The sequence below is a fragment of the Sprattus sprattus genome (genome assembly GCF_963457725.1).
Source record: "Sprattus sprattus genome assembly, chromosome: 14".
Lineage (NCBI taxonomy): Eukaryota > Metazoa > Chordata > Actinopteri > Clupeiformes > Clupeidae > Sprattus > Sprattus sprattus.
Window position 1 is genome coordinate 20,097,366 of NC_137912.1, and position 21,666 is coordinate 20,119,031.

General features: G+C 40.8%; 1 protein-coding gene across 2 annotated transcripts; it reads left to right on the plus strand.

Moving 5' to 3' along the window:
- The first annotated feature begins 7,278 nt into the window (after positions 1-7,278).
- Positions 7,279-20,334, plus strand: socs2 (suppressor of cytokine signaling 2). 2 transcript variants are annotated; one of them, XM_080850966.1, is made up of 3 exons: positions 7,279-7,577; positions 8,231-8,521; positions 16,485-20,334. In XM_080850966.1, the coding sequence occupies exons 2-3, from the start codon at positions 8,395-8,397 to the stop codon at positions 16,982-16,984; spliced, it is 627 nt and encodes a 208-aa protein (XP_080707092.1). In that variant the 5' UTR covers positions 7,279-7,577; positions 8,231-8,394; the 3' UTR covers positions 16,985-20,334. The 2 variants fall into 2 exon arrangements, with proteins under 2 accessions (XP_080707092.1, XP_080707093.1); XM_080850967.1 differs by lacking the exon at positions 7,279-7,577 and adding an exon at positions 8,016-8,099.
- Positions 20,335-21,666: the final 1,332 nt, after the last annotated feature.

Genomic DNA, 21,666 nt, shown 5'->3' on the forward strand with positions numbered 1-21,666 from the left:
ATTTCTGGTCTCTACTGTGGACTGCAGTGCCTTCTTCTGTGCTTAAGGTGCTATTGCATAAGGTTGAATGGAAAGTCTTACCGTTGAGAGGAAGTGAATAGGCAAATTAAATTAGATTCAATTAAATTAAATAAATTTTTATTTATATAGCGGCAAAACAATAAAATTGTCTCAAGGCGATTTAAATTCACATTCAATTATAGTTGGTTTCTTATTATATAACTATAGTTAGTTTAGTATAACTATGAAGGTCTGGTAACATCAACTCATACTGAAGTACAGTAATGGTGTGTCATTTTCTTTATTCTTTGTTTTCTTCTTTTTTTCATTCGAATTGGCACTCAGTTACAGATGAAAATGAAATACATTTAAACACTTTCTATAGAGTGTGTGTCTGTGTGTGCTCTGTCTCAATTACCATGGGATACACTTCCGCCATTGTGAATCAATTCAATACCAAAGCAGTGATTATTTGATATTTGATATTTATCATAAAAATAGGGGTGTTGTCAGTGTTAGAGAATAAGTGCTTTGCCTTTTAAACTGTGACGAGACAGCACTAACTCTCAACTGAGTTTGTGGAATGGTACCTTCACAGCACAGTAGTTTCTCTGCCTGCCAGGTCAATGTCTTGCTCCACTCTCCAGTCATCTTCCTATTTTGTTCTTGTAACAGCAGTATACAGTTTAATGACTCTAAAAAAGTAAGATGAGAGAATATATGAGTTAGTACACCCCCAAGTAATCTAATGAAACCCTAATCCACTCGTAGCAGTTCTTTATGGATCCCTCGTATGGATCCCTCGTGTGGTGACTGAGTCCTCTGTGGAGGCTATCCTGCAGGTACAGTCATCACCTGAGGGAGACCACACACACACACACTCACTCACTCACTCTCACACTAACACACACACACACACACACACACACACCTACACTCACACACATACACCTACACTCACACACCTACACACACTCACTCACACACACAGGCACGCACACACGGACACACACACACATACCTACACACACACAATCCATACATCGTCATTAAGTCATTTTGCAGGAGAACATTTCCACACAGTTCATTATGGGATCAAACTCCTGATAGTTTTAAGCATTGATTAGCTGTTTGGCCATGCTTTGTTTAAAAATTCTCTGTGTTTTGACTACTAACTTACAAGGAGAATCTTTAGGAAAAAACTGAAAAAAATAAACGTTACCACAGCTCCCTTACAAAGCAGAAGTTGGCCTTCTGCTAATCCTGAAGCAGTTTTTCATTTTGAAAAAGAACAGTCATGATGAAATGTGCATCTGGAGACAAGTTACATGGAAAAGAAAGAAAGCATGCCAATGTGCTTAGCAATAGCAACATTATGACTGTTAGTGACATGGCTAGGAGGAGATGGAAAGCTGTAAATGATCAACTATGAAAACATAAGGTGTTCAGTGATCTATATACATATACAGAATATTCCTGTGCAGGTTAAGAGGCTCAGTGACTAGTATATTATGCATGTATATGTTCTTGCATGCTGGTGTGCGTGTGTGCATACTGAAGACGAGTTAAAGTGTAAGCCAAGCTAGCAGTAGGTCAAGGTTAAAGAGTGTGTCAGAAGATCTTCAAGCGTGGTGGTATGAAAGTGTGTGTGGTAAGTGCAGGGGTCAAGGACCTGCTCTGAGACACACACCAGCCACAGAAGGGGTCCAGGGCCGACCAGCAGTCCCTCAGAGTCTGATACCCAACACACTGGGCTACAATGACCCTTGTCATATACAACACACACATTTGTACACATCCACAAACTTGTATTGTGATTTTCCATTTTCAGAGTACATCATGGGATCAAATTCTTGAATCAGAAACACATGTGATACCCGTCTGCTCCAACAAAATATTATAAGAGCCATATATGGAGCTAAACCCACAAATAACATTTGTATAATATTATTACCGTGTCAATCATATACGTCCTACACACAATTTAAACCTTATAAATTGTCATAATGCAAATGCATGGGAAAATAAGGCTATGTACCTAAATATGAATGTCCTTTGTGTCTTTTGGGTACAAATAGTTAAAGTACAAATATAGTGCTGTTTACCAACCAGTGTAAGGTCATACTTCACACATTTGCATACCTTGTGCTAAGTGAAGCCCTAAACTGCTTTGGTCTCAAATGCAATACCACAATAACTCAAATGCAATACCACATTACAACTGTAAGGACACAAGCACATTTTTTAGTTTATTCATACAAGAGTTTTTACCAATCACTATAGTTTCTCCTTTCAAATCCCACAGATTATTTTACTGGATTAGATTTGCATTACATATTGATTTGTGACTATTCATCTAAAGTCATTTCACATTAAACTTCTAGTTATTAACTTACAAACAGTTAATCCTTCTACATCTCATCTCCAACAGTGCTCAGGTCCAGCAGTAGTTAAGGAGTAACAATAAGTATCAAAAATACCAAAACTTCAACTGTTGGCAATTGTAAGGTTACCAGACTACTCTTGCATTAACTTCTGACTAGACTGACTATAGACTAACGGTCATTTAAAAACACAGTATAAAATACGCCGATTGGTTGATGTGTTGAACTGCCTGGCGGGATCCATCATCCAATGAAGAGCAAGATCAGAAAGCGACCTGCATCTTGAAGAACATATGGGATGGGATCACACATTTCCTCTGTTCTTTTTTGAGAATTAAAGTCGTGCGAGGTAAGGAGAGCTTTTATTTGTTGCAATGACTAATTTGACAACGGTCATCTTTGTTCATTCAGTATTTTATAAGCAATGCAGTAAATTGGTTCTCAACTAAACGTAACGTAAAGCGTTACAAAATATGACCGCCGAACTGTTCAGTAGGTTTTGGCACAGAATGAGTCATGGTTGTCAGTGTGTTTTGTGTGTGTAAATTGGTTTGTGTGTCATTTTTATGTATTAAAGGAATTATTTGTGATAGATTTTGATGATTTGGTTATATAATGTTTTGTGTACTACTTTTTTGTGGATAGTTTTGGTATATTTTTCTTTTGCAATGTAGTTTGTTAAAACAGGTCACATAAAGAGGTGTGGAAACAAAGTGAAGTTTACAACCACCAGAGCTCCAGATCAAACAAAGGTGGTGGTGATACACTTAAACACAGGCACATGCAAACACACACACACACATGTGGTTATCATATCTGCTGGAGTACTTTATATCCTATTGACCAGATTATAATTATTTATTCTCTTTCTCTCTCACTCCACACCAAGCACTGTTCTGTCAGTGCTCACAGAACTGATCCAATCCTAGTGTGCACGTACCATTGTCTCCAGAGACTGACAGATGCCAGACAGCCTGACCTGCACCTCCCCAGAATTGGAACCATGCGGCTACACGGACTGCAACAACTGTGACTGGTCCACCCTTGATGTGTGAGGGTGTGTTAATAAACATTACGTTGCTATGAATGGCTGACCACTGTTGACTTTGCTAGCAAGTTGTCTACTTTGTGAGTTCTTGCTCACGTAAGCTCATGTGTTAAAATTACACTGTAAACCCAAACAGTTCTACTAACATATTAACATTATGTATTCAGTACTTAAAACCTGGTATTTAGTTGACCCAACTTAAAATGTAGTAGTTTTCTAGTGAAGTGAAGACGTTTTAATTGTATTGGAATTTATTTGTTTGAGTAAACATTGCCTGATAACTACATTTTTTTTATAGCCGACGTCATCAATGTCGTTGACAACACCATTGCAAAGATCTTGTGATGAGAGACGGAGACAGCAGACTTAAGGTAGAGGAGTCGTTTAGCAATCGAGAGGTTGCAAGGTTGCTAGTTCGATTCCCCACTCCTCCTTACCAAGTGTATAAGTGTGAACCCCTAAATGCAAAATTCCTTGTAAATCGCTTTGGATAAAAGCGTCTGCTAAATCCAATTGTAAATGTACATCTGGCAACACTGGGAAGGCGGTCGACCAATGACAGTTCTCTCTACAGTAAGAGCTTGCGCACGAAGTTGGAATGTAAGGGAGATACCCTTTCAAAAACTTGTAAGGGCGTAATAACAAGTTTATGAAAGACCCAGGGAAACAAAAATATCCGATGAGGCAAAATCCTGGACGACTAATCAGAGAACTCAAACATTATGAAAATGATAACAAAATAAATTAGTATAGCCGATGTATAATTTTTAAGTTAAGTTTACTTTAAAAAAGAAATATATGTGTACTCAAATGTTCTTATGTAATCAGTTACATCAAAAGTTTTAAGTACTCTGAACTTGTTCAGGTTTACAGTGTAGACAGTTGGCTGGCAAGGTCAACAATAAATGACACCTAATGAATTGCTGACTGCTGTTTAACTTTGCCAGCAAGCCGGCAAGCAAATTACACTTTTATCCAAACACGGATGTCTACGGAGTTTGGTCCGTCATCTTTGTTTACTTTTTTCCAACTAGACTTTCAGAGTGGCCCACGCGCACCAGTGCACAAGTATACAATGCTCACAACAGCATAAGCCAGGGGTCTCAAACCCAGGACCGGAGGCCAATTCTGGCCCACAAAGTTCCATTGATTTAAAAATAAATAAATAGAAAAGGCTGTTTAATGGGCCACCCCAACTTTTACCGTAAAAATCTGGCTCCCCAATGACCAGACTGAACACTCATCAGCCCCCGGGTAATTTGAGTTTGAGACCCCTGGCATTGGTCACTGGTTAATGTTAAGGTCCCAAGGTCTGCGTAGGATCTACGAACAACAATAAAAATATATAAATCAGCACTAAAACAGCTAAGTGCCATCCAGTCCTGCTGCCGCAGCCCCCTCCCACACACACTTTACTGAATAAGGCAACAATCCAGTGTTACGCTGACTTCAGCCTACTGTGCATATGTTCACACCACTGTTGCCATCCTCACCACACACTGACACACATACACACCTATGTTTAACAGTAGTGCCCAACTGGTACCTGCCTGTGTAGTGAGGAGGCCTCTTCCTAATGCCTTAAAGAGATACTGCTGTATTTTTCAACCCATAGCATTCCACTTGGTGCCTGAAGTCGATTATCGAAAGGAAGCGCGCTCCTTTCAGTGTTCACCCCAACACCTCACAGTAGGCCAATCAACTCAAGGCACTGAATGGGGTGCTACGTCAGAGACCAGAATAACAGAAAGCTAAATCACTGACACTCATTTTCTGCACAGAACAAACACTGAAAGATTGAAAGGTTAGAGTGTAAAATCAAAACAAAACATAATCAAACAAAAGACCTATAAAGTCTTAATGAATGAATGAATGAATTCATTAATTAAATAAATAATTTGAAATTACTTCTGAAATCTGAAACTGCAACCACGTAAATAGTCAACACTATTCGATCTACCAACATTCAGTAGGAATTTGCTTCGGTGGAATGATCTATTCAAATCGGTTTTAATATGTTGATTTCCTCTTTTCAGCAGCAGGTGGCGCCAAAGTTCAAGTGTTGCTCGTGAAATAAAAGCTTTTCTTCAGTAGTTTAGATTAGATTAGATTCAACTTTATTGCCATTGCACAGAGTACAAGTACTGTTGTTATAGAAAGAGAGGATAATCCACTATTTGACAAATTTCTTCCTAGAGATTAGATATAGGTTTATAGCTTTGACCCTTGCCTATGCCCTCCCGCTCATTTTAATAGTGTTGGCTACTCAGTGTGACAATGGCATGGCCTGTAGTAGGCTAATCAGCCATGGTTGCCACGTACAACAGACAAGTAGGTTATTAGACACAGGTCTCTAGCTAGGTCTAGTCGAAGGGCTTGTTCGGCTAAAAAAAAAAAATCAAAAGTAATGTAGCTGTTTATTAATAGTTGCCAGGCTGATAGAAGAATAGCATAAGATCTGTCATCCCTCTAGCAAACAGCATGTAAGTTTTCTTGAACATTATTCAGTTAGTACAAAATTGGTTACATTTTGCTGTGAGTATTGCCTACTGATGCAGCAGCACAAGTGCCCCATTGTTTTGAGAGGCACTGACTGTCAATGCTTGTCCATGTGGCCGTGTGTTTCCTCATAACATAATTTCCAAGAATCTTGTAAATAGCTCTCTCTTTCTCTCTCTCTCTGTGAACACACTCATCTAGTTTTGTATGACCAAAACTTGCGGTCATGGTATGCTGCTAAGCTGTTGATTAGTGAGATTTGGTAGACTTTGTTTTTATTTAGTTTCAGTGATCATTTTCAAAATAAATGTACAAGGTTAGACCTACGATGACATGAGTTCACGAAGTTCATGGATTTTCATCAGAGTGTGTGTTTGTTCGCCTTTTGTAGTTTGTTCGTTTATTTTAGTGTGAATGTGTATCTTCAAAGAAAAAGTGCAGTCTATGATAGGCCTATGCCTATGGATTTTTCTATATTTGACTAATTTCATAAATATTTGTTATGTCTTATACTTAATATTTCACTGTTTAAATAATCAACAAAATGATACCCATCTGTCGGTATTAAGCATCAGGGGCAATTGCCCCTGACTACAGGTTCAGTTGCAGACTGGATGAGTATGAATCAAGCGCGCGTTACGACTTTGTTTTGAAAGATTAAGGGTCACTTTAGCTTCTTAAGGTACAGCAAATTAGACGGATGTAAATCAATGGCAGCACTGTTGGGTGATTAGCTTGTGATACATTCATGCAAACAAGGCAGAGGCAAACGGAGCTGATTGTTCCCCCTCAATCTTCTTATACTGCTCAAAAATAAATACATCCCCCCCCCCCCCCCCCCCCATTGTTTTGTTGTTGTTGTTCAGCCTCATATCTGGACATTTTATTGACTACATTTTCGGATTATTCAGCAAACATTTTCAAAAACTTGAAGAGGCGAAATAATAAATTGTGTGTGTGAACTGGTTCGAATCACAAGAATTTACAGTTGCAGGCATTTTCAAACTTATTTGTGTCGCGCTACCTTAAGAAAACGCTTACCCTGAACTACCACGTGATACGATTCCTGGAAAGTTCCTGGAACTCGTTCTTTTGTGTATTGATCTGTTTAATGTGGATTAGATTATTATCAATACATAGCAAAGAGGACAGATACCACGCTGAAGCCACAGAAAATACGTTAACTTTGAAGTAGGGAAATATTCCGGCTAAACCAGTAATCTGTCTCTGTCCCCCGTAGCTAACGTTAACGTTACGCCTCCCCCATAGCTTCTGACACGGCTGGTTTTGTAGCCCACCTTGCTTGCCTTTATTGTTCTTCGTGTAATTTTGCCAGTCGACATACGACGAGCGACGGCCATGCCATAGCCTATTACGTACAGACACACCACAGCCACTGCTTTCTGTCCAGCACTGGCTTCAGTGACAGTTTGAAAACTAGAGTGACAGGCTTGTAATTGCATTTGTTCGGGGACTTTTTAATGACTTCCGTACAGTCGTCTGGATCGCCATTGCCGGTTAACGTTAGTTCAGCAGGCGTCATTGGAAATATTTGACTAATTGAGTACGTTAGCTGGTATGTTTAGGTTAAGAAAAGAATATAATGGACCTTTGTCTTAAACTCAGTTTTGTAGCCAACATTAAGGGTAAGTGTGTCTGTTTGTTTATTGCAATTTAGTTATCAGAGTTATAGCGTATTGTTTGACTCCAATAATGCATGCAGGTTTCACATATTAATTCATCGAATGATAATTTTGAATAGCATATCAAGCCGACATTATAGCCATTTGACCGGGTGATTAAATCAGCAAATGAATGGCGTGTTTGGACTCATTTACGCAGTAATGCCCAAATTTGGCTAAATGGTAGTTTGCGTGAATAATTGATTTAAATTGTTCACTTATAGAGCACTATCGCCATGCAGTTACAGCTAATCTGCTTTATTTTTTGTTTTAACTGGCAAGCGATCGTTTACACTGAGAGGTCGGGAACTGTCATTGCAATTTCCAAGTAGGCTTGTTAGTGGTAGTTCGCAGAATGCGTTTCCCTATTGCGTCCTGGCGTGACCAGATGCTCTGTCGCATTTGAAAACAAGTGTAACCAGGATCGTCTGGGAGACCACGTTTCTGATTTTGTCGTAGGCTATGTCTTGTGTTATTAGGTCCACGGTCAGTTTATTCGCCAGACACGTAGATTTGAATTTATGTGTAACAAGACAAAGGGATATGCGGCCATTGAGTGGCTTGATTTTTAATTGTCTGCACTGTGTGGTCTGATGTTTGAATTTTCTAATTTACAGACGGATATGCAGCCGTGCACGTGGCAATGAAGGACTAAAAGGATTCTTTTGCGAACCAAGGAGCTGTCTTGTAAAAGCACTAGTGCACCTGTCCACGGGAGGGGACTGCAACGTTTGTTGGATGTGTATCGCTCTACTGGGGGGTAGGGCCCCTAGCTATTCCAATGACTTGCCACTCATCCGATACTTCGGAAAACATCGAAAATAACCGGAGATCGGAGACCGAAAGCCGCGCCGTAGAGACTGATCAGAGTCGCGTCGCCTCCGCCATGAGAGACCTTAAGAATGCAGGTAACGGTGTTTGTTCACCTCATTAACTAGGCCTATAGCTTACCCGTAGCCTACACGGGGCAAAGTCCTTAAACAATAGCGACTGCCTGGATTTTTTGCATTCAAACCTTCCTAAATCCGTAGATAGATGGATACTTTATTAATACCAAGGGAAATGTGGGTCATCCAGTATCTTATACACTTAACTCACAAACATACCTACATAATCACATACATAGTAGTCTGGTTCTCAAGATTGGCCTAAATTGTCTGGAGTTGCAGGTTAGTCTGAGTCACAAGGTATCGAGACAGGTGTAGTGATTAGGGTTTATCTATCACCAAACTGTCTTTATATTATTCAAGCACCATTTTTCCTACCCTTTTTCAAAATAAACGACCATTAATTAATTCAAACTCCAGAAGTCGATTCTTTGGTAGAAATTCAGAATGTAGGCTATCATTGTTAAAATTATGATCCTTTTTAAATTGTATTGTCTGTATCCAATCTACAATTAATTTAGGCGGTTAGTGCGTGTTGTTTTCTTCCATTGTTATCACAGACGAATAATAACCATGACAACGTTTTCGTTAGAGTTAGGTAAGGAAAGTGAGGTAGACAGTCGTAGGCTATGTGGATGTGCCTCCAGGAACTTTCGGTTTAATTAAATTGATACAGACTTTCAAATGCTGCACGTGGCTGTATTTCATCGTCCGAGAATAGTAGGCCTATGCCCGTATAAAAATCACAATAATCGAGGCGCTCCTGTTTTTTGCATGTGTTTTTTTCTCTCCACTTAACAGCTCAGTAAAAAGTGTCATGAAAATTGTAATTTGTGGTTGATATTTGATAGTTGAGATCGCGACCAGTTGGAATGTGCTGGTGAAATGTTATATGTTTTTGTGTCGTGTAACGGGACACAGGAATAAGTGGTTTTGGTGAACCTCTATACCAAACATCTTTTTTTCATTAGCGTTTTGAGTTAGATGATAGTATCTGCTATCAATTTATACTCGGTCTAAGTTGGAAACCAGAAAGCCCCTAAGTAGAACAGATTACAAACTCCAAGGTGAATTTCACAATGGTTTATTTATTACGTTTACCATATTTTTTTACTTCGACTTTATTGCATCTATTTTTTAAACTTAAGAATGAAGAAAGTATTTCGTTTTTAAAAATGTTATCCAGTGTATGAACCAACAGGGTAGACAGCAAGATTTGTTGTGTGCAGACTGTTATTTGGATTGGTAGGGATATCCAATATGTATTCAATAGGTTACTCGCATGCGTTTGTGTGTGTGTGTGTGTGTGTGTGTGTGTGTGTGTGTGTGTGTGTGTGTGTGTGAGAGAGAGAGAGAGATAGAGAGAGGAAATATATGAATGTGTGTTTGTGTGTGGTGCAATGACTCTAAGATTGGTCCTGGATAGTGGAACCTTTCCAATCACCCAACAAGGAGGGGACTGCGAAATTAACCCTTTTCTGTCTAGAACCCCTTCACCCACCCCTCACTGCCCATGCCCATGCCCTCCACCAATGCATCCACCCATGCCACCTCTCTAAAATATATTAACATCCCATTCAACAGACACAAGCCAGCGCCGCGCCCAGAGCAATGAGCCTGTGCTTTTATTGTAACTGCTACATGGTGCATTAGTGCACCGATCCAGTCGCATTGCTGGATCAGACTGGCTGGTGTGGTGAATATTGCACCGGAACATTGATGCCCAATCCTTGCTCTAGTGACATGTGTTCATAGGGAATATGGATGGTAAGCATTCATAAAATACACGCCTTTGCTCAACTGTAAACAGAAACGTGAGCAGCATTGCGTGTTATGACGGAGTGTCGTGTGCTCGGTCACATGGTGCCAGGGCTGTTGGACTTGGGTGTCGTGTATTTGCATAACCCACCGTGCCAAAACAGTCAGCCTTCACTGCTCTCACAGACTCACACAACTTATGTTTTATACATGATGTCTGTGATGGTGTGAAACATAGTGTTTCCTTTGAGAGAAATAATATGAGAAGCTGCCGTGTTAAAGCAATATTAACAGGCATTTTCTCAGAAATGACTGCTTACTGAAACCAGCACTTCACAATAAATGACAGCCTGTGAAAGACAATGTGTGCATAAAAGACTGACTCAGACGTAGCATTTTGAAAATGCTTTGTGATTTTTCTTGGTTTGCATGTATTTTAGGAAGTTGCCTTCTGGCCCTCTTGGGTTTTATGTGTACTTATTATCAGTGCTTCCTTATACTCCTTTAAAGCTGCCACACACTGTTGCCCTAGAGCAGGGGTTCTCAAACTTTTGCAAGCTGGCCCCCCCCCCCCAAAGCTGGTTAGGGGTAGTTGGGGGCCCCCGCGGCCCGCCGCCACCGCCCCCAACTACACCATATATACTGTATATATATATATATACATAGAGAGAGAGAGAGAGAGAGAGAGAGAGAGAGAGAGAGAGAGAGAGCATATTGTTATTGATAGGCCTGACATGTCAGGGTTAGGCTATTGTTATTGTTAGGCCCATACAGACAATTATTATTACTATTTTTTATTATTATTATTATTATTGTTATTATAATTAATAGTAGGCCTATTAGTAGGTTATGTAAGGGATAACGGCCGACGAGCTGTCCAGTTCTACGAAGTTAATGGACGCTGCGGGGCAAAGAACACCACGACGCGGAGCTCCGCAGAAGTCCATTAACTTCGTAGAACTGGACAGCTTGTCGGCCGTTTACAACATCCAAATTTTTTTTTATTATTATTATTATTTAGAATTTCCTTTATCTTTAGGAAATTTAATATGCATAATAACCTGATGAATTCTTGATTTGAAGCCTAGTGCTCCCGTTAGAGAAAGTAGTGCATGGAACTGGACCTTTAGTTTCCCCGGGCGTTGCTGCAAAGTGACACTCATGAGCTCACCTCTGTAAAGTAAACGGACACACGGACACAGGTATTGTTCATAAGGTTTTACTATTTACAGTTGAACTCCACGTTTCCGTTGATGGTGTAGTTGGACAGAGCAACAGGGAGGTCAAGTTTAGTAATTTTGGTCGAAGACTCACAATCGAGCCGGCTAGTTAGCCGTGTGAGCTACCATCTGTTTCAATGTTTTTTTTTCCTAAGCGCTAACAGTCGCCTACAAATAATATTCGAGACTTTCAGTTAAGAATTACAATACTCTGCAACATTCGTGTAGAACATAAACAACTAACCGAGTCAATTTAGACGTATAAAAAGTCGTGTAGATAGCTTAATTGTCATAAAACATTGCCCACTAACTTGTCCCAACACGCCGCCATCTTGGTTCAAATTATCCTAGCTGTCAAAAAATAAACGTTACGTTGGTTGTCAATGGTAACCATTCAAGAGCATTGATATGGAACGGCGATTTAACGTTTCTACTGGGACTACGTCCAAGGTGTCCGGTTATACGAACTTAATGTACACCCCATTAGCCAATCAGAAAACAGTATTTCGTTCCAGAGGGAGATAATCATTATTATCACCATGATTATGTTATTATTATTGTAATTAATTATTATCGACCAATTATTATTATTATTGTATTATTATCATAATAATAATAAGTGTTATTATTGCTATCATTAGGATACTGTTATTATTACGGCCCTCTTGTGATCTTTGCAATCCTACAGGTCTTTTTTTCATGTGAGACATGAGCCTGCTTTGCCCTGCAAAGGGACAATGTTTGACAAATATATCCTCAGGTCATCCTCGATCTGTGCACGGTTGCGGTATTTAGTTTTAAGCGCAGTCAGTATTGAAAAGCATTCCGCACAAATATGTCGACGCGAAAAGGAGGGGCATTTTTAAGGCTATGTCGCAAAGCTGATCATTGCTACCCAGAATGACGGGATAGGGGAGATGCTTAAGTCTACTGTCACTCTTCAGCTGCTCTTTCATGTCTATTGACAGCCTGTCTGCTGAGCAGAGAAATGGATCCCAAACTCAGGCGAACGAACGGTTGTCCTCTTTGAAATAGGACCCAAAGTGATTTCTGATATTCAGCGTGATACAGTGCCATTTGACATAGGCATTGCGCTGAGTTTATGGAGATTGTGGTTTGTTGTTGCTGGAGGCCATCACGTTTATGTTTAAAGAAGTCCACAGGCTTCTCTTTCGGACTTTTACAAATACGAAATTTGTCCATAGTTGTCTTTGTTAGGGCTGGGGGTAAACGATTATTTTCTAAACGATTAATCTGGTGATTATTTTATCGATTAGTCGACTAATCTAACGACTAACTGGACGATTAGTCTAACGATTATTTTTCTGTTGCTGTCGATTAAAACCATAATGTATCTGAAATAAATACCAAAAAAAAATCTTAATAATATACTTTATTGAGCACCGTTTTGCACAGCAAAAGTCCAACAATGCATTTCATGTTTATCTAGAGGCACAGTAAAAATGTTTGGTACTCAAATGAGCCCTATCATACTTGGATGTGGTGCTCATTAAATGTTTTCAGTGCTCATAAAACCATTAATTCATTCATGAGCACTGCGCACCATATTATATGCAGTCCTGGCCTGGACATTGCTTGGTCCCTTCACGAGAGACAATTGGGTGCCTCCGCTTCAGAAGCTCCCACATCGCTGTTGTGCTGGTGTGGTATGCAACTCCATTTGGCAAAGACTGCAAAGAACGACACCTTTACGTTTGGGACTGAATTTGAAGTATTCCTAACCTTCGAAGATTTAGGGTGAGGTATTTGGACTTTTTCTTTAATGGGGCTTTTTGCAGGGCTTTGATGGGCATCCTGCTGTGAGGTGGTTGGGGTTTCTATCTCCATTTTAATTGTGCAATGTATGTTTCTGTTTGGGTCAGCCACGTGTATGTAGCGAAGCGTCGACGTAATTTTGAAATTGACGCGTCGACATCATCGACGCATCGCTACAGCACTATTGACTGTGAACGACTTGCACACGAATAATGGATAAGGCTGTGCTACGCAGTGGTTCCTAACAAAACAAACTGTACACAATGTAGACCGGGACAGCAGAAAATAGTAGTAAAGTGCTGGTGTTTTATTTGTTGCAACACGGTGGATGATCAAAAAATGTAGGTAAAAGGGCTAGCTGCAGTTGGAATAATGTAGCTAGCTAGAAGGCTAGCCCCCGGGGCTATGAGCTTTTTAAAAAAGACTGGAGCAAATTACTCTTTAGAATAGACTACGAATAGACCTACTGCAAGTGCAGTAAGATATTACTAAGAATTGAGTGAGTCTTTAAAAAGACTGTTTAAAACTAAAGCTAATCATATCTGACTAAAGCATTTCATATCTGAATGACAGAGGAAACAAGAGAAATCGACCAAATTCTGCAGATTGTCCGTCTCAGAGTGAACACTTGCGTTTTTTTTTTTTTAAACTCGGAAGCTAAGGTGCAACTCGTGTTCAAATGAGTAGACTCCGTTTTGATTCAAGGATCAGGAGCACAACAGCATTTGATTTGTTTGGGTCAGTCCAGCCCTTTGCATTTTGCCTCTGAGGGACCAGTGACGTGTCGTTTATTTTTTTCTCCGTCTGTGACTCCGTCCCCCCCGGAGAGTGTTCGCGCCCCCCACTTTGAGAACCACTGCCCTAGAGGGCTGATGCTTGATTGTGTGTTATTGCGTGTCACATTCATGTGTTTATTTCTGTGCATGGATATGACTACTAAACCCCTGTTTTTGTGTGTGTATTGGGGATGGACATTTCAAGCAAATATACTAGTTTGATAAACGCTGGGAACTGTTGAACTACTAACTAACACATTGGCGTGTTGAGCCATTATCAACCCATAAAATGCAGATTTTTTATAAAATGATACTTTTTATTGCCTTGATGTATCATCACAGTACACCCATATCATTTAGTTTAGTTTACAGCTCAAAACCCTTTTAATTTTAGTGTATGTTACATCCCTAACTGTTTTAAGTATATGTAAGCATATAAATAAATACAAAACACATTTACATAATAAATAACACCTAACCCAATCACAATAATTTAACACTCAAGACATTGCCTTCACACTTTTAAAACTAGGGTAGGTCAATCTGGAGGAGCCAGCGAGAGTAAGACAGATTTTTTAAGTATACAGCTGAATAAATCCCAGCCTCTTCTTTCAGACTCCTCCAAAGCCACTCCTCCAAAACTCAAGAATACGCACGCACGGCCAGCTGCCAGATATGGGGATTGTAGACAAATGTACATTTACCCCAGATGCTGTCAGAGAGGTCCGCAACTCTTTAGAGGTGATGTGTGGGTTGGCTTTTACCTGATTTATAATTCTTCTGGTGCTTCTTGGTGATGGTCTTGATAGGCGTCCACTTCTAGACAGAGATGCGGTCATGTTGAATGCCCTCCATTTGTAAATGATTTGTCTTACAGTAGATGGATGGAGCTGGAATCTTTTGGAGATGGTCTTATAGCTTTCCTAAGACTGATGGGCTGTCAGTACCTTGTTCCTGATGTCCTCGGATATCCCCTTTCCTCCAGGCATTGTTGATCTGTGTGGGTACACCTTAGCACTACAATAGTTTGGTTGGTTTCCTCCCTTTTCCTAACGATGTCTCATTTGATTGGTTTACTTAATTGACTATTTAAGCACCCAAATGTGTTTCACCGAATCTGTTACCTGCTTGACTTCCCCAATGCAGCTGGGGGTCACTTACTTTTGCACACACTAATTCCATGTTTCATGTAGTTTTTTGGCTACTCACACAATTCCCTCTAAAAAAGTACATGCAATTGATAAACATAAACCTGACATTTCATACATGGAAAATTGGTGATAAAAACATTTAAAAATCATGGTAAAACAACAAAAAACTCTTAACTGCTCAAGGGGTTCACATACTTTCAAGCAGCACTGTATGGTTCACATACTTTCAAGCGGCACTGTATGGTTCACATACTTTCAAGAGGCACTGTATGGTTCACATACTTTCAAGCGGCACTGTATATGGTCATGGTGCCTTGTAAATACTTGGAATAAATGAAATGGAGGAAAAGGGCCAAGACAACAGTTGTGGTAACGGACACAAATATTAGGTTCCTACATTTATGATAAGGCTGCAGCTCGAAGGGCTAGTAAGCCATTCTTCTTATTGCTGAAGAGGAAATCATATGCAAGAAGCAAATAAGCCTATTAGTCCGGGTCAGTTGACATAGCAGAAAACAAAGTCCATGGGTTTATACTGGGCTGTCAATAGATTAATGAAATCTGGTGAGGGGGAACCTCCCCTTCCACGGTGCGAAGCCTTTGAAAAATTGCAGCTTAAATGGTACATTCTGAGGCTATCTTAGAAAGAAATTCTAGCTTTTGTGGTCATCCTGAAAAACATTATCAAAGACATTATCAAATGTTGAGAAACTTTTGGTAGAAGTGTACAACTTTACGCTGTAAATGAACACAACAAATTTCAAAATATTGGCCAAACTTTTATTTACTAGGACTTGGATTGTTCTTGCATACTTGTTTACAGGTTGCTGCTAACGCTTAGACCAAAAATCCATTGAAACACATAGTAGCTAGCTAGCCTTGCTGTTAATAAGTATAACGTTAGCATGCTGATATGCTCTCAAAAACGGTCGGATCGGAATATTTTTGGAGTAATTATATTGTATTTGAGGATCAGACACATTGTCAGGTGATGGTGCTGGGATATTTTCGCGGAGAAAAGATCGTTTTGAGAAATAGTATATGTTGTACGGCAGCATGTAAGTACAGGCCCAAGTGTGACTTAGGTTCAGTCGGCATTTCGGTAAGAGGGTGCACACCGGGAGTATGAGGGCGCAGTGCCCCTGTTCCCTTGTTTAGAAAAAACCCTGGTGTATACATAACCACTCACCATTTGTGCTAATTTTTGTTTGTGTGTGTGTGTGTGTGTGTGTGTGTGTGTGTGTGTGTGTGTGTGTGTGTACGTGTACAAGATGACTCACCATCTGTGCTTGTGTGTGTACAGGCTGGTACTGGGGCCGCCTCACTGCCAACGAGGCCAAGGAGATTCTGCAGGACTCTCCGGAGGGCACCTTCCTGGTGCGGGACAGCTCGCAGCGCGACTACCTCTTCACCATCTCCGCCATGACGTCCGCCGGCCCCACCAACCTGCGCATCGAGTACAAGGATGGCAAGTTCAAGCTGGACTCTGTGGTGCTCGTGAAGCCCAAACTCAAACAGTTTGACAGCGTGGTGCACCTGGTTGAGCACTACGTTAAGCTGTCGCGGACCTCCAGCAGGGCAGGTCAATGTCTGGGTCCTGGTCCTGGTCCTGGTCCGACACCGGTCGGTCCAACCTCCAACAGCACTGTGCAGCTGCTGCTCACCAACCCGGCGTATGCGGCCATGCCCTCGCTGCAGCACCTCTGCCGCATTAGCATCAACAGAACGACGCGACAGGTCTGCGACCTCCCTCTGCCCAACAGACTCAAAGAGTACCTGACGGACTACACCTACCATGTTTGAGTGGCTTAAGTGTTGCCATGGTAATCGTGGTTACACCCTCCTGAGCCAGCAAGGGCTTGAGTGTCACCATGGTTACATTATCCAATCCATCCTACTCAAAGACTAGGGCTGGGCGGTATATCAACTTTTCGATATATTTTCAAACGAGATATGGAATGAGACAATGCCATTTATATCTATAATGTTTGATGTTGCGTCACCTAACCTGTGTCAACCATAAGGCCATGCCAGTGTTTACAAATCTCTTCTCTCACAGGCTCTGTGCAACCCCGGGCCCACCCTCCCCCTGTGTCTGCGGAGGTCCCTCTAGACCCTGTAGCGGCCAGCAACGGCAGTTCTGTATTTCACTGTAATGGCCAACAACAGCGGACATGTATGTTAAGACTTGTAAACGGCATTCAGGACTACTTAAGACCCTTGTCAATAAAATGGGTAGATGGTAAATATATGCATCTGTACAACTATTTTGAGAATTTTTCATTATTTAACATTTTACCAGTGTCAACATTTTAGAATGTGGAGGTTCCATTTGGTGTTAAGCAGTGCATGTTTAGCTAGCCAGCCAACATTTTAGTGAGTTTAAGGCAAGTATGTGAACCACTTGCCTACAATTTGTATCCTCTATGTCACATGTGTCAAACTCAAGGCCCGTGGGGGCCCAAGCTATTTAATCTGGCCTGCCAGCTCCTCAGAATGTTGCAAAAATGAGCAACGGTGAAATTGTATTTGGCTTGCCTAATTTTCCCTCAGGATAAATTAAGTATCCCTCTATTTCCTATCTATTTATCAGAGCTTGTCTGCCGCGGCCGCTGGTATGTCGAACGCACCACAAATACTGCCAAGTCCCACAATGCACTGTCCCTGCATTGGTAGCATACGTCAATTTAGGGAGCGCTTGCCCCACTGTCCGGCCCTCGACTTAGACCCATTTGTTTTTATTTCGGCCCTCTGTGTATTTCAGTTTGACACCCCTGCTCTAAGTCTCTTCAGTTTTCGTCTATGTATTTCCCACCATGAAACAGCTCAGATTCTGTTTTGTAGTCGTCACTCTGATAACATCAACTATCACCAAAATATCTCTAGTCAGGGAGGGACTCTGACGATGTGCACTGACACTATAGTGAGTTATAACATTAACTTTGTTGTAAAATATAGCTCAAAGTTTTCAACTTAAGCACCAGCAGCAGGTCTAATTTTGTCTGGGAATTCCCCGCCCCTTCACTGCATTTCATTTGCTCAGTTGGTCTGGCGAACTACTCAACAGCGGTCCACTTCAGTCACGTAATTGGACACGCCTTTAACCAATCAGACCAACAATACTATACAACGATACAATGATCGACAATAAAGCAAACACATATTTTTTCTGTATGAATTGTTCCAGGGCAAGTTTCTGTTCTGTTTTCAAAGAAAACTTGCCTTATCGAAGTTTTGCGGTGCTTCGGCGGCCACCATGTCCAATGTTTAAAAACTGTCCGAGCCGTAGCTTTTGTTACGTAGCCGTGGTTAGTTTAAATCCGCCAATGGCGCGCCAGGTAGCCAATAGCCAGTTTGTGATTGGCCCCAAGGATCCTTACAATGCTGAAATGAACTTCTATAGCAAGTTTGCCAGACCCACTTCTGAGGCAAAATCAAATTGGCCGGAAAAAGAGGGGCGGGACTTCCCAGACAAGGTCTAATTAGCTTGCCCGCCGACTTTAGTCAGGAGTTTCACGACTTACTCTTTTTTATCACTTTAAAAATATAAGTTCCAGACCTTTCAAAATGACCTTTCCTTCAAGAAAGGCAGAAGGCAATTACCCTACCTGCTAGCATATCTTTGTGTTTGTAAAATAAATCTCTGGTTTCGTCAAAGGCACTTAAAGTTGTATTTTAACTGCGGAACGAAAACAATCTGGCGATTGTGGTGCTGTCCTTATATTTGCTTTACTGCAAGTTCTGTCGGTGGTTAGGTGTGAGTGAGTGTGTGAGAGAGTGAGTGAGTGAGTGAGTGCCGGTGCCATGGTTAAGTGAATAAAGGTTTTACCTTACTGATAGCAGATTATAATCACACAGGGTTATGATTACATAGTTTTTTAATGGTAAAGTATATCACTTGGTGGAACTGTCAGAGGAGATTTTCTTTGCTCTCTTGTGAGTGTGTTAACAGCCTTGCTCCTGAAACTTCAGCAAATAAATACAACCCTGGGAGATCGTTAATAAAAAAAAAGTCCATTATTTAATAAAGAAAATAACATGAAACAAACGCTATATGCACTATTCATGCAGTTCAATCACGTTCTACTGCTACAATACAATGTGACAACAAGAATCAATAAATGTCAAGTCATTAAAAATATCTGATGGTCAACTTTGAATTGACATGAAGATTTTTAGCTCAATCTTGGATATTTTTAATTCATTGAAATGTAAAAAAATTCCCTTGGTTTTTGTTAAAATTCGGCAGCAGTGTTATTTTACTGGTGCTCATAGGAAGAAGGAAAACCTATAATTGTTCGGTCTGTCAATCAATCAATCAATCAGTCTGATGATGAAAACGACTGAAGGAGCATTCTCTGGCCTATTTTTAATCAATATAGGCTATTTATTTTAAATAATTTTTCATTTACATGTTTTGCAGCAGTACATTTTCAAACAGGGAAGGAAAACCCAGTCTCCATTTTATTCACAGTCTGTTTTAACAAAGGTGATACCTCACATGTGGCTTTGACCTTCAACTGGACATTTAGACCATTTCGTAGAAAATACAGAGATGTTTATCGTGTATCGCTATAAAGCCTAAAAATACAGAGAGATGATTTCTGGCCAATACCGCCCTCCCCGGCCAGCAGGAACTTGAGTGTCCCCCTCCACCCCACCGCGCATCCTACTCATGGACTACCTGATGGACTATACCTGCTACATGTGTCTGCGGGGCTCTAGGGTCCTTCTCGTGGGTACCTTTCCTGTAGGCCAATTGACAGACTACCTGGTGAGCCACACCTGAGGGGCTCTTATGCCCCTCCCATGGTCATCAGGTTAGCATGCGGTACCAGACACTGCCTTGACCGCAGTTGTGTCGCCGTCATGCACCTTGTGCAGTGTTTCTACGATGTGATGAACTGACCACTGCAACTGTGTCCGGGATGGTCTTGACCCAAGCAGTGTGAGGTGTGCCAGTGTGTGAGACGTGGCGGCCAGATGCTGTGTACACTTTTGCTTTGTCCGATTCGTTCTGTTTGTTTGGTTTTATTTGCTCTTTGTTTTTGTACTCTAATCTGGTAGTGGGGGTTCATTTTGGATGGGGGAAGGGGGTTGATTTCCCAATGAATATTTTTATTACAGCAAGCAATACACCTCTGTTTACTGCAGTGTTTTCTTCTTTTACTCCATTTGTATTCTGTCCAGCCAAGAAACTGACTCATGGGAATCTCTACATTTGCCTGCTGTGTTCCTATTGGTGACACTGGAAAAATAGATGGTCTATCTGGTGTGTTTCTGCCGATTATGAAACATTTGCATTTGTGTGTGCGTGTGTGTCAGCAAGAGCAGGTGAGACAAGAAAGGTGTTTGCATAATTCAAGCAATGACACTAGAGTCTGTTACTCTGATGTATCATGATTTTGTGTAGTGAGGATTGGGCCACGCTAGTTGAAAACATGCCCTTCTATTCCGCTTTAAATAGTAGTTCAAATTGTATGAAGTTAGCTTTACGCCAAGAGCAACCTTTTTGAAGTGAAGCAAAAGTCAAATGGTAATTCAGTCAAACGGTAATACACAGGTGCATTGGAGCCTTATTCATGAACTAGTCATTTGAACGATACGAATGATCCTAAATACCTTAGAGCCTAGTCATAAAATTCTACTCTAGACTTAATCTGCTGCTAAAGCAATAACATGCAAGAATGTACCAATTTTTGAGTTTTTTTTTTGGTAAAAAGATGGTAGACACACCTGTCACTGCCAGTTGGGCGTGAGCACAGTGGAGTGCCTTGTGAAAATGTAAAAAAAGCTTTCACAGAATGTCAGCAACTATATTGCCAAAAGACACTGGTTTGAATACTAGCAAGCTTTTATCACTGCCAACTGTGCTGCTGTTGCAAGTTTGCAAGTTTGAGCAGGTTTTGTAGGTTGTGAGCTTGCAAGATTTAAATTCAAACTCTTTACTGCTGCTTTAAGGACGAACAGTGTGCGGCGAGACATTGGACTTTTTATCAAAGCACCTATTTGCCTTCGCCAGCACAGGTTCCTAGTCTTTTCTGCAATCTACATTACATTAACCAGACACTTTTATCCAAAGCGACGTACAAAGGAAAAAAACAATCAGGCTAGAGAGCAATAGAGTGTAACAAGAAATATCATTGGCATAAGGAATAAAAAGTGCAGGAATGTAGTAACTACTGTAAGTGCAAGTTAGGTATATCTGTTATGCATGACCTTCCTATTCATTTCGCTCATGTACATGTGCTAGCAAGCCATAAACAATATAAATGCAGAGAAAAGTGATTCCTTCTCCAGCCTATAGATCAGCGGGGAAGTGATCCTTAATCTGTGACTCTTAGGATACATGTGAGTCCACTAGTCTAATAGGTGTGTCTTTAAACTGAGGGCCCTGAAGGCCTACTAGCAGAGCCATCATAATGCTGACCTGCTAGTTGTTGGTAAGGAAGGACCTGTATATGATTTTGACTCTCATTTGAGTG